General features: G+C 37.0%; 1 protein-coding gene across 9 annotated transcripts in view; it reads right to left on the reverse strand.

Annotated features, from left to right (window-relative positions):
* Window positions 1–885: 885 nt before the first annotated feature.
* LOC110101636 (DNA repair protein XRCC2 homolog) overlaps window positions 886–17,032 on the reverse strand; it is a 29,637-nt gene continuing 13,490 nt past the window's right edge. For 5 of the 9 annotated variants that reach the window (XM_028697609.1, XM_028697608.1, XM_028697607.1 and 2 more), the window contains exons 5-10: window positions 13,361–13,423; window positions 11,250–11,387; window positions 4,168–4,252; window positions 3,305–3,341; window positions 3,097–3,197; window positions 2,704–3,003 (exon numbers count right to left, since the gene is read on the reverse strand). In XM_028697609.1, the coding sequence (XP_028553442.1) occupies window positions 2,980–3,003; window positions 3,097–3,197; window positions 3,305–3,341; window positions 4,168–4,252; window positions 11,250–11,387; window positions 13,361–13,423 (448 nt within the window). In that variant the 3' untranslated portion in view covers window positions 2,704–2,979. Of the gene's footprint in view, window positions 1,846–2,703; window positions 3,004–3,096; window positions 3,198–3,304; window positions 3,342–4,167; window positions 4,253–11,249; window positions 11,388–13,360; window positions 13,424–17,032 lie in introns of those variants that run through there. The other 4 variants (XM_020829618.2, XM_028697610.1, XR_003701727.1 and 1 more) reach the window with 3 other exon arrangements.

Below are 17,032 nucleotides of genomic sequence, written 5' to 3' on the forward strand. Positions count from 1 at the left end.
TTTTTTTTGTTTCTATGATATAAATGATGAATAATTTTTTTATTGATGAAATATCAAATCCTTTTGAGAAATAGTATAGGTGAATTATTAAAATTAAACAGATGGTGATTTAGAATTCCACATAATTTTTTATAAACATAGAGCAATTTCATCACTTAAACAAAACTAATGTTTATAAAATCTATGAAAAATAAATTCAATTCATCAAATCTTGTGGGATATTTGTCATAATTTTTGAAAAAAATTATGTCAATATAACCTCGAAAAAACTTGGTCAATTTTTGAAGCCACTAGATTTATTTTGAGTTAAGTGTAACTCTATCCCGAAGATATGATTAATAGAATTTATGCGCGAATTTACAAACTCTACCGCCGCGAATTTTCTAACACGCAACAATCCCGAAGATATGATTAATAGAATTTATGTTGAATAATTGAAGTGGAGTAATGCTTCAGATTTATTGTGTGATAAAAAAATACCACTCAATCTTAAAGAAAAATTTTATAAGAGGCTGGTGAGACCCAAAATGTTTTATGGCGCAAAATGTTGGCCATTAAAAGATAAGCATAATATGAAGTTAAATATTGCTCAGATGATGCTTAAGTAGATGAGTGGTCTTACTCTTAGAGACAAGATACAAGCATATCCAAGAAAAGGTTTGAGCAGTTTCAATGACAAATAAGATTAGAGAAAATCAACTTAGACAATTTGATCATGTAAAATGTTTTGAACTTCCAATGACCTTATTAGGAGAGTAGATGTATGAGATTTGACCTATGTTAAAAAAGATAGAGGTAATCAAAAAAGACTTGGTTGAAAAATATTAGAAATGACTTTTATTTATAAAATTTAAATGAGAATTTGATTCTTAACAAGACAATGAAAAAAAAAAAATTTTCATATAACCAACCCTTCATAGTAAGATAAAGCTTGATATTGTTATTGTTATATATATCATACATTTCTCAAAATAAATTCAATTCATCAAACTTCTCTTAGGATATCCTGAGTTAATTTAATTCCCTTTTTTTTTTAATCCCTTCAGATTGAGTTTGCCATGTAAAAAAAAGTTGGGCTTGAATTTGTAAAAATAATAACATCAACACAAAAGGGGGCCGATGCAGAACTTTGGTCTTGTGTAGGGCAAATTATTGTGTCCGGTGTCCGGATTCGTCCAGACACCAATAAAAACGCACCACGTCACTCAAAAATACCGGAGCCCAGTGCATCCAGGTGAGGTGGCGTGTCCGGATTGGATGTCCGCATGTTAGGTGACCGGACGCAATAATTTGCCCTTGTGTAGGAACAATTATTAGGTCCGGTGACCGGACGTAACTCTACGTATGGTCACCACTGAGATCGCGCCACGTGCTCTTACTCTTTACCGCGCGGCCTAATGACTTGACCCGGAACGGAACCCGGGAATGCTATGTTCGTGTATTGCTAGGTATTACTCGGTATTTGCTCGGTATTGCTAGATATTGCTTGGCAATAACGAGAAATACCGCTCTGTGAAGACCAATACCGAGCAATATATAGTAATACCAAGTTTTTCTCGGTAACCAAGTAATACCGAGTTTCTCTCGGTATTTGTCTTCATATAATAGTATTTCTCGTTATTGCCGAACAAAATTGACAAATACCTAACAATACAAAGCAATACCTAGCAATACCGGGTTGTCATGGATTTAAAAAAAGCACGTGCGACATACCCACTATTTGCCGGGTCGAGTCCGCGGTTTTGTGCCTGCTACGTGACTCATTCTCAGTGCTTGCCGAACGTAGCTCTGCGTCCGGTCACCGGACCAAATAAAAGTTCCTTGTGTAGAGAGTTGCATGCATCCCTACCAAAAAATAAAAAACAAAAAACGCAGTTATAACATTTTCTTGAGCTGTGGCTATTTTTTACACAGTTAAAAAAATTTTGTTCGACAGCTTTTTAATGAAAAATTTGTTTAAAAAAATATTTTAAAAAGTAAAAAATAAGCTGTCCTAAGTGAAGCCTTAGTTGACCATTTGTGTTAAAAAATCTTAAAGACGAATTTTGTCTTTGTACAACATAATGAGCCATTATTTTGAAGGGAGCTCGGCTTAAATGTATGAGGAATCTCTTTATGTTTATTAATCACATCTTTCTACAATCAGTTTTATGGTTGGAACATATTGGGTTCATCCAGGAAAAGAAAAATCAATTAAGCCAAGATAAATTAACAAACATTCAATTTCGCTTTCTTAAGGAGTGCATTAAATGTGTAAATGAATTCATATGAAATTAGAAGCAATACGATTTCTCTCTTTATAATGGATACTATAACTGTAGTAGAGTTTTGTAATCCCTTAGGCTTCATTTGGGGCGGTTTTCTTACTGCTTTATAAAGTCATTTCTTTATGTAAAAATCTCTTGAAAATAGAAAAAAAAAAATTATCAAAGCTATCCCAAACAAAATCTTAGACTTCCGCTAGTGACCTCTAGTTAATCAGGTCCCTCTTTATTTTGATCCAAACAACATGATTTCATATGAAGTTCAGCTGGCTTAGGCTTTGTTGGGTTATTTGGTATTTTTGTAAAAGACAATTCTAAAAAATATTGGTTCAGAAAATTAAATTTTCTAACGGAGAAGCATATATAAAAAGCTTTCTCAAAACAACAGAAAAATGAAAAAAAAAGAGTTATTGAGAACGTGATTTGACGAACCAAACAGTAAAGAAGAAATAAATTTGTGGTTTTAAAACGGAATAAGCACCCTAAACTTCCAATCAAATGAATCCTTAAAATAAAACTGGTTTAAGCTTCGATTGGTAGGCCCAAATAAATCTGAGAAGATTTCAAGCTTAACAATAAATGGAAATTCAAAAATTGAACTCTTTACCAGGAGAGATCATTGTTCAGATATGCTCCCATGGGCTTTAAGGAGGAGGGCACTGAGATGAACTCGCGATGGGGAGGCCAACGGCAAGATTTCTTATCCATTCTGAATTTATGAAACCATACAGATGCCATTCTGAGAAGAATAGAAAAAAAAAAATCATGAGAATCAAACAAAATAAGGCAAGCGACTTCTAATAAGTGGAGCTGTAAGTGTAAAGATGCCAACATTTCTCACAACAAATTTGTACAGGTGATCCTCATGTGGCTTTATCCATTCACATACGTAGGTAGGAAACTCTCCATTTCTTCCATCAGAGGAAACTACATCTGCAAGTGTTAAACAGTCCACATTTATTCAGGTTGATAAATAGAATCATGCTTTTGATCATTATGGTACTGATTAATAATATGCTTCAGCAAAGGGAAATTTAAACCTGAAATTCCCACGAACGCCTTCTTAGTTACGAGCGACTGCAAAACAGATTCAGACTCTTCATTCATTTGTGTTTGGTTAGTCAGAGACATACAATGAGAATGGCATATATGCAGATGTGAAGATGGAGAGATTATTATGTGCGGATGCCGAATGCAGTATGTCGTTTGGAGACCAATCAGAATGAGCCATGTCAGCGGTACTGAGCTCGGTACCGAGCCGGGTACTGAGTAAGGGGCGACGTGGTGCATTCTGGTTGGTCTCCGGAGAGTGTTCGACATCCGCACAGAATAATTTCACGTGAAGATGGGCGTTTATTTTGAGAAATAATTATATTTAAAAAGATTAGGAGTACACCCACTGAAGGTAAGGTAGTCGAAAACAAAATTGGGTGGTCTAGGCTTAATATATAACGAAGTTTAGAATATATATCAATGGAATGGATAGATAAGATTTATGCAAAAAAATGAGGAAATAAAAGAGGCAAGAAGAGACAAAATGGCTAGAACCAACCCAAAACTTTGAGATAGGGCAACTGATAAAACGATGGGGGTTATTTTCTTTGCTATAATTTTTAGTATTAAATACCGAATGATTTGAGCAAACCCTAAAGTTTGCTTAATATTAGTGCAAAAACATATCATTCATGGTTGACAAACATCAATGTAGTCATAAAGTGAACCTCAACAGATTAACTAAACATCAACCAGGCAATACTCATCGCATAATTTTCAATTAACGGTCACATTGTAGAATGCTCAATAGTTCAAATGATAACCTTATTCCTTCATCACAGAAATGTCAGTGAGCATATTTGAAATCATGCACATCAAATTATATCATATTCAGAAAAGGAAACTTAACCTGCCATAGTGGAGACATGTACTCACGATATGAAAAATTCTTTCCAACATCCTTGTTCTTATTTTTCAAGCCCTCTGAATGTCCCCTGTGAAAAACCTTACAGTCAGAAATCCAGAACATGAAATTGTTGACAATATTCTACTTAAACATTTGCAAATAAATATTCCAATTTTTACATGGCAAGAAACAATTGAATGACAGCAATGGCATTAAACATTTGCAATGTCATTTGGCGGCCAAACTTGGTTAGAGGGCACATGCCACATTCTTATTGGCTAAAGATTATTTCATAATAAATTTTAATAATATTCTCGACTATATATTTACTCTTTGTATATTGAAGCTATTCTCAAATTTATAATCCTCGACAAACTGTTGTAGGGGTGGATAAATTTAGTTTTAAGTTTCAGGTGATTGATTTTACATTGGGCATTTAATTTTGGTTAAATATTGAATATTTAACTTTAAAATTTAGGCCCTGAATGGGCTACTTTGAAGTTTGAGGATATTTTTGAAAATTAAGCAATCCCCCCATTGAGATTTTCCATCAACACATCCATCATCAAAATGACGTTGAGATCACTTTAAATATTTATATTTTATTGGGGCTTGAAGGCTTTAAAAAAAAATAGTCCGCACTAGTTGAGATTCATTTTTAATATAGCCCTCATTTATGTTTTTCGTTTTAGATAACTTAATTTCCTTGTATGAACCTTGCCAACTATATTTGCCCGCAAACAAAGTATCTGGTTCAACTGCTACCCCGGTAAATTGTCGTGCAAATATTAAAATCTAGTGCTTGTACTTTTCTTATATTAAATGCCTTTTAAAGAGACTTAAAAGGCCCAATGTGAACATAAAATCAAATGTTTCGTTACATTTTAGGATCGTATATTTTTTTATGAATTCACATCTTGTCGACTCTAATCATTTCAAGGAGGATTGAACTTGAAATTTGAATTTATATTTAGCCAGCATAATATTCTCGGATCTTGAATTTAGGAGCTTAGTGCATTGATCGGAGTACATAAGTGTGGATTTTAATAGTTTGATGTGCTGCACAAGAATTTTTTACCTTTATGCGATGCACTTGCATGCATTTTGGTGTATTTACATAGCATATTTGCACGCTTGTTAATATATTTACACGCTTCTTGAGATGAAAACATTTTTCGTAAAACTGTTGCATGCTTGTTAAGATAATGGCATGCTTCTCGAGATGATAGCAAGCATTAATGGAAGACTTGGAAGTGTAATGGACACAGTCAAGTTGTCACACTTACAAATTCATGAAATCAACTATTCTTGAAAAAAGTTGGTTCTGAAAAATGTTGTGACGCCACGAACTTAGTTATGACAACCATACTCAACTTGCAACAAATAAATCATTCCTTTGCCAATTTCACAAAGAAAATTTTCCTCTTCTAGTCTTGAACCTTATTCTCTAGTAAGCCTTGCATTTAATACACTTAGATGAAAAAAGAATGATACTCTCCTTGAAAACTTTAACAGCAAAAATAAATCAAAATAAATCTAAACTCCATTCGGCGCTTTTTTCTCTCAGATAAGTAATAAGGGTGATCATACATGCAAATGAACTCAGTATAGCCTATACCTGCACCAAGTTAAAACACTCCAAGATTCTCTAGGAAGAAACAAAGTCATAGTCCGAGTCAAAATTGATCATATTAGAATTTTAGCCACCGTCCTTTAGCAAGTTAGAAAACTTGTCAAGCTCAAAAACCCAAACCAATAAGGCAACACTACGCAATGACTTGAAGTTGTACACGATCACAAGCGATGTGATATTCCAATCCACCTTGGCAAACTTTTTTTAGCAACTCAAGAGAGCCCTTGTAATTATGAAGTAGTCAGTCGAGAGCAAAGAAAACTTACCAAAGAGGAATTGAATAGAGTGACAAGAAGTAAATGAAGGATTTAGGACATCCATAAAAATAAATTGTGAAAATTGAAATGCTACAACATCAAATTTAAGCCTATATCTATTCATGCTTATCATGTGTTAGATGAGATGTTAACTTTGTTAGCACAAAAGCTTCGTACTTCCGGTCATGTTAACTTATACAAACCCAAACCATCAAATACAACTTCCATAGGCCATATTGTCAGTAGGTGAGACTCCCACATTTCTCTAGATAATCATTTATTAATTTATCTTACTAATTTTATCACAAATTTCTCATAAATTTTCATTATGCCACTCCTAACTTGGCTAAGAATGACTTCTTCACCACCAACACTCCAATCTAAATGTAGTAGCAATTTAATTGTGAATCTGATGGGGGCATCGAAGCTTGAAAAGTCTTATAGAGGCGTGGCCGCCGATCTACAGCCACGATCGCGCCGATGTATTTTTAAGTTGTCATATGTATTTGTCTTTTATTTATTTATGTTTGTATTTGATTTAGTTTTTTCCCCTTTTACCCCTTATTTAAGGGTGGTCATGTGTAAGCCCAACGGGCATCGTCGTCTTTTATTTTGAGTCCTTCGTGTGAGGCTATATATAGCCCTTATGTTCTCTTTTCATTGTAAATGAATGATAAAAATTTTCCCGTGTTTTGAGTTTTTGTAAGAGCTTGAGAGAGATCCCTTGGAGAGGATATTGGATAAGCCACCAATCTTGGAAGAGTTCGAATTCGTGGTTAGTTTTTGTAGTTCTTTTCTGCTTCTTCCTCCTTTCTCTTCTATCTAACGACCATCTACACCAAGTCTCTACCGTCGACCAGCCCTTATGTTCTCTTTTCATGGTTAATGAATGATAAAATTTTTTCCGTGTTTTGAGTTCTTGTGAGAGCTTGAGAGAGATCCCTTGGAGAGGGAATTAGATTACCCACCAATCTTGGAAGAGTTCAGATTCGTGGTTAGTTTTTGTAGTTCTTTTCTGCTTCTTCCTCCTTTCTCTTCTATCTAATGACCATCTACACCAAGTCTCTACCGTCGGCCAGCCACAAGCAGCACCCCCCCCACCTGACCGTGGGCTAGTATCCCTAGCTCCCCACCTCACCGACCCCATCCCCTCCCACCAAAACCCGGCGGCAAGCCCATCCCAAGCCGCCAGCCCCCCCGGGTTTCCCCTCTTGACTTGTGTTCAAACCCTTCCAATTGGATCTTTCTAGGATAGGCTACTTATTTAATTGTTTCCTGAATTAAAAAACCTATGTTTGGAAAATTTCCTAAATTAAATCCTATTTGAATTTAAAATTCAATTGGATTAAATATACCCTTCCAATATATTATTAAATCCAAATCACCAGCAACAATAGAATGCTCTCCCTCAAATCCCATCTCCTCTCGGTATGGAACGCCGAGCACTACCCGCCCACCCCTATACCCCCCACCCCCAATTAACCCCTATTGATTTCTTTCCTAATTGCCAACACCTTCTTTGGGAAGATTTCAAATCCTCTTTCCCTCTCTTCGAGCCGCCCCATCCTTTCCTAAATACACCCAAATCCTTTCCAAACAAAAGGGGTTAAATGGAGAAACAATTGCTTGATTTCCCTCCACCTCTTTTCTCCCAAATTCTGAACTTAAATTCTTCCCCTATCCTCCCTCATTGGGCCAGCCACCCCTTCTTCTCAACTTCAACTCTTGAGAGAAACTTTTTTCTCTCTAGTGGAGTCTTCAAGGGAAGCAACAACGATCGTTGTCCACACCTCAACCTTCGAAATCAATGAATGGTTGATCCTGAACTTGATTCCGAATTCCCTTACGACGAGCAAGGGAACGTCAAGATTCTCCACTCCACCTTCTTTGACTTCAACCTGGAAACCGACAACTCCATTGAAAAAATGCGTGGACCACATCATCTTCACACTTTCCGAAGCGGTCGAAAAACAACTTGCCAACATTCAGTGGCAAATTGTTTTCGGATCTCGACAAGGGTGAACTTCTTCCCTATTCATTTATCTTCATAATCTGCTAACCTTGTAGGTGGTGATTTAATTGCAAGGTTTCGTGCTTCGCTCTCTGCCTCCGTTTAGTAAACGTAGGATTTGAGTTTACTTTCGATGTTGCTTATCTCAATATTAGATTAGGAATTTTATTGAACAGCTACTTGATTTGCATCTTGTTGGATTTCTAAATTAATTTAGTGGTTCATGTTCCTAGCTTGTAATTTGGCCTAAGCGTAGTTACCCCTCATTCGTTTTCTATCGTCGTTTAGTGGCTAAATAGTTTTAATTATTATTTGCTCTTATCTAAGAAGTGCAATTTCTTATCGCATTAATCTAAAGCATACACAGTCCTGCATCAGAATCTCTATGATATTTTTCTCATATCATTGTACCCTTGAGGAATTTCTCCAGTTAAACCACCTCATCTCAACAAGGGCCCTTTGGTTGGATCTCAGTTTAGCTTGAGCTAGTTTGAACGACTTAAGCTAGTTAAGAAAATAAGAGTCTAACAACTTTACTAAGCTTGAAAAGCTTACTTCTAGCTTTTTCATGCTTAAGGGAAAAATAAACAAAGTTAAAGTGCCTCAAAAAGTCGCTCAAGCTAAAGCTAAATAAGCTCCTATAACAATCATTTTCTATTTAGGAACCCTTTTTCATTGTGATCTCCATTTTCACTGGTCATATATATCATTTTCCTCGTAATTCCATCACCGATGTCATCCTTCATCATTGGGTGTGTCATCATCTATTTCTCACAAGAGTATCGCCTCCATTTTTAACCATCATACACTTCATTGTTGGTTCATTAAAGCTGTCATCATTCCATTTCCCTCATAGTCACTTCGCCCCTATCAATCTTGTAGTCATCGTCTTCCTTGTTGCTATAAGCACCATAGATTGTGGGTGCAATCAATGTCCCATGCAAAATCCTCAATAAAACATCAGCTCTTTATTATAATAATGATGGACAAAAGTAGTAGTTGATGTAAGTTGACTTTTATTCAATTAATGTAATAATTAACTAAGTACTAAATAAAGCTAGTTAACACTAATTCCTCTTAACTTACTAACTTGGTGCGCAAAACAGAAATGTAGCCAAATTTAGATTAGATAGCCTAATTAGCTAAAGTGAGATAAATATTTCATATATTATCGAAATGGATTTTTAGCTTGTGACAAAAACAATTTTAAAGGTAGATAAATTAATACTAAATGAATTCAAAGGAAAAGAGGCAGATCAAAGGTTATAGGGATGGAATTTGTGTGAAAAAGGAAATTTAAAAACAAAATAAATTTAACACCTCATGTGCCCCACAAAAGAATTGTGAAGAACGAGGATCCACAAAGCTAATCCAAATTAGTTATAAGCTCATAAGTTTCTCACCTAGCTTACCCTAGCTTAGCTTATTTAAATTGGTAACCAATTAGGCACATGCCTAGAGGCTATATCATTTTTTTCTTTCTAAAATATCCAAATCACATATACTCATCACATCTAAATATCACTTTATCTTCTATAATATAAAATAGTAATTATTAATTTTACACACACTAAAATTAGATATCATATACTAGTTCATTGCTCTATTAGTTAAAAGTCATTTATATCCTCCAAATGTCTTTTGCATTGATCAAACGTTTCATTTATAAACAAAGGTCTCACCAATTTAAACAACCATAGGAAAATAGTATACAAAAATGTACCCTGTTTCTAATACCATTTGCAAACAAAAAACAATGCTTCAACATATATGCCTTTACAAACTTCAAGATACCTACCATACATTTTTTCCCTACTGCGAGTGAAATCAATTTTCATGACACTAAACTATATTCTTAGTCTAAGATATAATACTTTCATCTAATTTCAATATATAACTAATAAGTTTGATCCATATAATTACAACCTTGAACATCTAATTTGTTCTAATATATTCATAGAAAAATGCTTACTCTTCAGCTATTCAACATCTCAAATTTACGATTCCATTACAAGAAATTATTAACAAAAATACTCCAAAATCTTTCACAACTCTCCAATGTCATATAAACCTAAAACTGTTGTTGTATGCTTTTATAAAAAAGCTAACTCGCCTTTACTTTCATGGATCAATCTGTTTTCCCCCTAAAAAATCCCATTTAATAATTTATGAAAAAAACAATTCAAATGGCTTACCTAGGACTATTAAATTTAGCTTGAAGATCAAAAATCACTCAAAATTTAAACAATTTTTTCCTGAAAGTCATATCAAGCTTGGATAAAACTTGAAATTAGTGAAACCTAAATCAAAACGGGCTAGCTCCAGATTGAATCAAAATGCATCTGCATGTAGGTATGAATGCATATGGACAAATAGTTACATATGTACTTGCTAAATTCAATTGTTTTTTCGAAGCCGGCAACTAGAGAGAGAATGGAGTATATTAATGATTTTCAAAACTCTAGTCAGTTATACCAACAAGTAACATGGAGCTGTATACAAACAACCATGTAATGCAAAATGCTTCTAAAGTAGACTCATCAACCATGAGAGAACATATTTGGGAATCTGTAAATCATCAACATAATCATCTTTCACCCAGCACTCATTCACCAATCAGTTTGTACTCAAACCATGAATTAAAAGATACTTATAAAGACTGCAGAGTAATCTTAATTTACAGTTTGCAGTGCGACAAATTGATGTAGAATGCATCCAAGAACTCCATGTTTACATAAATATACCAGGTGGTTCTTGTACCATCACTTCTTTTCTTCGTAAAGAAGTTCACTAAGAATTCAGTAGCAAGCCCAAGAGCTAAAGCTTACAGGAATGAAAATTATAATTGTTAGAGAGAAACTGCATTTCACAGAAAAACTTCTTAACTTATGGAGAGGAAAGCCTGGAACAACTACACTTGCTTGAACACTAGGTGCGGATCTCTAAAAGAAGCAGCAGCTACATTTTATTGCAATATACAGCAGCTACACTTGCTAGCCTAATAGGTGAGAATCTCAAACGAATATGAAAAGTAATATTAATGTTTTATATCCAAGGTTTCAATTGATTTATAAATTTGATAACTTACATTTTAATCTTAACTTACACAAAACAGACGTGCTATAAAAATAGTTTAGAAATTTCACAAAGGTGATAATATAGAGAATTCATATTCAACACAAACCTATGTGCATGAATTGTTGTGGTTGCACTGCCAAAAATTGTAGCTTTTGATGCTAAAACTATCAAAGGTTGCACATCTTGGATATTTTTTATTTCTTGAACAACATTTTCAGTTAATTTTTCAAGAGATAATTTTTCCCTGCAAATAGAATGAGAACAATTACTCAAACCATAAAAAAAAGAATAGAAGTCCACATAGTACATAAGTGAATCAACTTATTGAGGGTAAAGTAACAATGACCATCAGAAAAAATACTTGATGAATTCAACCTATAAAGCTATATTAACTAATGAAGCATCTAATCCATATTAATTTCTAGAGAAAATGATCAAAAATGGCCCATTAACTTTTATGAAGGATCAAAATAATCATCAACTATATTAAAGAACTATTTTGGTAACTCAATTCCTTAAAGAGGAATCAAAATAATCCCATCATGGGACTATTTTGGTCCCTCTTTAAGGAGTTGAGAGACCAAAATACCCATTCAATATAGTTGGAGACTATTTTGATCATTCTTAAAGAGTTAAGGGACTATTTTGATACTTTTCTCTTAATATCTACCATCATCCGCTCCATTTTGAATATCACACTGCCAACTTCGGAATAGGTATAAGGGAGCATTCAGGTTTTACTAAGGTTTTACTTTCATATATAAATCAAAGGTCATCCTATCATCTTCTTTTCTCCTTACTTGAAGCATTCATGTTTTTTAGTTTATTTTTGTTTTGATGTATTTTGAACAATATTAGTAGTGTTTTGTGTTTTTTAAAGCTATCCAATGATGGAGAGCATCCAATGATCATGTTTTTTAGTTTATGCTTGGGCATGGCAAGCCTTGGGTTTGCTTGCATTTGGGTCCTTCTTATCATTGGGCTGCTTGTTGTTCTCGATTTGGAGTTGTTTGTTGCTCTCAGGTTGGGCCTTGGCTGCTTAGTGTTGAGCTTAAAATTTGGGTTCTACTTGGTGTTAGCTCATTAATGCTTGAGCTGAAGTTTAGCTCATTATTTGGAGGAGTAAATACACTTCCTAGCTCATAAAATCAAAAAGGTATTCTTCTATATTTAGCTCATTATTGTGGAGTGGACTTGTGTCTCTTTCCCTTCTCTTTACCCCTTCAGTTTCCTCTCCTCTGATGTTGTTTCCGAAATGAATTCATTCCCCTTGTTGTGCTGTTTGCTCTCTGTTACTTGGCTGCCCGTTGGGATTTCCTGTTTGCCGGTTCTGTTTCATGCTGCCCGTTGGGTCTTCTCTGTTTGCCGGTTCTATTTCCTGCTGCCCGTTGGGTCTTCTCTGTTTGACGGTTTCGTTCCTGGCTGCTGTCCCGTGAATATTAATCAATTCCTGGAAGGTTTATAGCTGACCCTTGGCCTTTCATTTCCCCAAACCTGATTGATTTTGGTTGGAGGTGTTGTGGTTGTTTAACTTCTTTCTTTTGCCTATAAATTAGAGATATTTTGAGAAGGAAAAGGTTGTTGATTATCTTGAGATAAGTTGCTTAAAAACCTGAGGGTTTCTTCTCTTGGAAAAGCTTGAGAGCTTGTTCCACCCCCTTTTCTCCTCTCTATTTCGCCTTGGCTTCTAATCTCTTCTTCTCTACGCAAGTTCCACTCCACTTGTATCCTCCTTCTTGAGCTCTTGGAATTTGTTTGTTGGCTGAAATTTGGAGACATTTGCCATAGGTGTTTGGTAGGACGTTGGACTCATTTGCAGTGGTGGACCCTTGGTTTGCAAGCCTAAGCACAATTTTCATATATTTTCCTACTCTCGTTGCATGTGAGGAAACCGCTAGACGGTTGTTCTAAGGATAGCATTTTTATGTTATTATTTTGTTTCATTTGATTTTACTTTTGCTTATCCGAATGTTTTTTTTATTGTTTGCAAGTTATAGTGAATCGAGTTTTCTTCTATTTTATCCTTGTGTTCTCCAATTTGACTTTTCTTTCCAGTTTGCTTACATCATTACTATTCATATATATACATATCAAAGTAATGTATGCACCCCAAGCATATTTTCCACAAACGGTTTAATGATGTTTAAGAACTGAAAAAAGCTCAAACATATCCTAGAACCACTCTGAATTCAATTACCATATAAGCCATATACATACCATGTATTGCCCTCTTTTGTCAGTGGTTGGCAAGCTCGATGATTCCAATGAAAAGCACCAATGCTGAAAGACAAGAACCCAAAGCATTAATGCCCAGAAAACTTGATTGGAATCAAGATGTAAAGTTCACTAGCAGATATATTTGGAAGGAAAGAATGCTTTTTACAGGGAAGATGAACTGCTAACGGACTCTTCCAAGTATACCAGAATTTTCATTAGTAGGTTAGGAGCTAAATGACTCCGTTATAAGGTAATTGATTTTGATTCCGCAGCAAAGATTATTTTTATGCTACGGCAAAAGAGGCAGCAAAAGCTATGTAAATGTTGCATTTCTAATAGCAAAACTCAAGATACTTCAAAAGAACAGTTTTAGACAAAACGTCATTGACAGATGATACAGAGAAGATACAATATCTTGAACTGAAAGTCACAAAGTTGAACTCTCAATAACAGAGACCTAATTTAATTTATTTTAGATGCATTAACCAACCGCAGCACCCAGCACCAAATTTTGCCATTATTTATATTCTTATGATCCCTGGTTTGAATTATTAAACTTTGCACCAAAAATCAACAAATCCCATTTACATGAACCACAGAAAATGTAATTCATTAATTTACAAACGTGTTTTAGACAACTAAATTTTACATATATAGTTTGCTTGAGAGAATAAACATAAGCCTTTCAATGCTCAACTGTCATGCATCGAAGTCCATATGTTGTTAAGTTTGATTGTACCAGAAGGCCTGCGACAGTAATAACTCTAATAATAAAAGCTTCTGAGCAAATCTTATCAAATCATCAGAAACAGAACTTCGTACTGTTTAATGTAGCACAGACTTTATATAGTGGCGTGCTAATTTTGTTAATATACACAAATATTGAAGTAAACTTTCTCATGGTTAATTATGTCATTGTTTGCCATGTGATCTACCTAATATGCCCTGTGCCACAAAGACCCTGAACAGCATGGAGCACACATCTTAAAACAAGCAATCTTGCAAACTGTTGGCATGGCACTCATCTTTATAATGCAATGAAGTGCTATTAATAAGAACTTCTGAAGGCTTAATCATCCATATTATTTCAGTGTGCAAGCCAAAACTGATGTGCTGAGACAGCTTTGCATTTACCCAAAGCATCAGTGCACTTTAGGGCAACCAGGTGCATCCGTTTAAAGCATGGAACCTTCCATCCTACCCCCTTGCGGGTCTACAGGAGGAGGAGGGGGGAGGCAGCCGGTCCGGGTGAACCAAGGGGGGGTTCGGCCGAACCCAGGGAGCAAGGGGGGAAAGTCACGGTGGGCCCCTTGGGCCCACCTATTTGAATTCTTTGATCATCAAGGGGGGCGGCCAGCTTTTGGGGGGAAATTGGAGGGTGGATGATGGGGGGCAATTTTTTTATGGATGAGGGGCAAGTGAGTAGATGGTTAATAGAGCCATTAGGGTTATTTTGGGGACATCATGTGAGAAAAGTTTCTTCCTTTCCTTCTTGTTCTCTAGGGTTTCTTTGGAGATTTGTCCTTCTCGAAGTGGACTAGCTTTGTCTTTTGTTTTGTCTTAAAGATATGAAGCCTCTTTTGTTCTTACCTCTCATGCTTTCATTTTTATTTGTTGTTTGATTTTGATTTCGGTGGAAGTTTCCAACCTTGAAGGAAATTAGGGCAAAAACCCTAAATTTGTGAAACCAAGGCGTATCAATTTGGGTATCGAGAGCTCTTGATCCTAGACGGCATGCCGTGAAAGAAGTGGAAGTTTTTAGGAGGGGAGATGGCCAATTGAAGGAAGAGGTGGGGGAGAAACTCCGTGATGACAGGCAAATTTCATCCCTTAGAGAGATTTGGGGAATGGAAGATAGATGATCCGAAAATTTGTTTAGAAGCTCAAGTTTGCTCCACCAAAACCTAAGGAAAGGGAAATCTCCGGTGACCAAATCAAAACCCTAACCCTAAATTGTCCAATTAGGGAAGAAGGAGAAAATCGAGTGAAGATGACATGCAATGGCCAATGGGCAAAGAGGAAGGAGAGAAGGTCTGAATAGTGGCCCTTGGGGAGAACAGGTGGTCAGGAGGCGGCCATACATGGGCTCGGTAGGGCCCCACGGAAAACACGTGAAGGATGGCCGAATCAAACGGGGGGGTTTCCGAAGGATCGTGCCACGTGGGAGCAGGGAGGAAGAAGGGAGGACTACGCATGGGCCATGGAGAGCAGAGAACCACTATGGAAGGGGAACTTCAAAATCCTTACCCGATGGAAGAAGGAAGGGGAAGACACAAGGTGAAGGGATTTACTCAGGGCATGGGGAGAATGGAAAAGAACCCTTCCACCAGAGCTGACAACCGCATGAGAAATTGAAGAATCCCTATATTTTTGAAGGGAGGATGCAGAGATCTACAGGGTGGAGGCGCTATTTGCGTGAACGGTGTCACAGAAGGAGGAGAACTGATGGCGTACCGGTATGCCTTGGAGGGGAAGCTCCTGGCCTGGTTATTCAGTGGCTTGAAGGGAGACAACCATATTAGGCATTGGGAGGAGTTCAAAGACCTACTACTTCATAGATCAGGGTGTCAAGTGGGGACCCACTATGGCAGTTGTTGGCTCTAGTACAGGAGGGCACGGTGGCAAAAGAGGGTATAAGAGGCATTTCTTTGGCTACTATCAGGCAGCCTCTGCAGTAGGATTCCCGGATGACCTTCTTAGAGGGAAGTTTCATAGAAGGAGGGTTGAAGCTCAAACATCAGAGCAGGCCAATCAAGTAGTGGCTCACAGGGGTTTGTAAGGAGCATGGAGAGACTGCACAGTGGGTGGGGACAAGCCGAGGTGGACGGCAACCGAGGAATCAGGGTGGTTACTTACCCCATTTCCGAACCACCACCCAGGGTGAGGTATAAAGGGCGTTACCAACCTCCTCCTAAGGGAGGTAACCACGGCAAGAAACCACTACAGCGGTGAAAGGCCAGGGGTTCAGAGTTGACTGACTCAGAGGCTGAGAAAGGGCCAAGGGCCTTTGCTACCGCTGTGATGAAAAGTTTACACCAGGGCATAGGTTGTAAGGAGAAGACACTACATTATTCCTAGTGGAGGATCAGAGGGGGAAGAAGAGATACAGGAGCAACTGGGAGGGTGGAAGTGAGAAGAGGCACCCTTACATGGCATGGTGGATGGTCTCCACTAACTCCAATATGCGTGGACTGAATCGCATTTCCACCATGAGCTAGAAGGGGAGATGCAGGCTAACAAGGTGGAATGGTTCTGATTGATAGTGGGGCCCCACAACTTATTGCTTGCAGATTAGTGGAAAGGTGGGGCTACCAGTGAACACAAGGGAGGTGTAGGTGTCATTTTGGGCAACGGGGAAGAAGGAGAACTGTAACGGAGCATGTTAAGGGAGTGACCCTAGACATTGCAAGGAGAAGAGATAGTTCAAGACTTCCTACTACTGGAGGTTGGAACAACTGATGTGATACTTGGGATGCAGTGGCTCCAGCCTTGGGGAGCATGAAGGTGAATTGGAAGAATTGTACATGGAGTAGGGAGGGGAGCAGGAGATGACGCTACAGGGGACCCAGTTGTGCAGATCCAGAGTGGCCTGAAGTCCATCTTCAGACTTTGAGGATGATGGAGAGGCTATTTTGATAGAGCTCAGCAGTGGCATAGAGGTAGAAAAGGAGC

Source organism: Dendrobium catenatum, unplaced genomic scaffold (genome assembly GCF_001605985.2).
Source record: "Dendrobium catenatum unplaced genomic scaffold, ASM160598v2 fragScaff_scaffold_976, whole genome shotgun sequence".
Lineage (NCBI taxonomy): Eukaryota > Viridiplantae > Streptophyta > Magnoliopsida > Asparagales > Orchidaceae > Dendrobium > Dendrobium catenatum.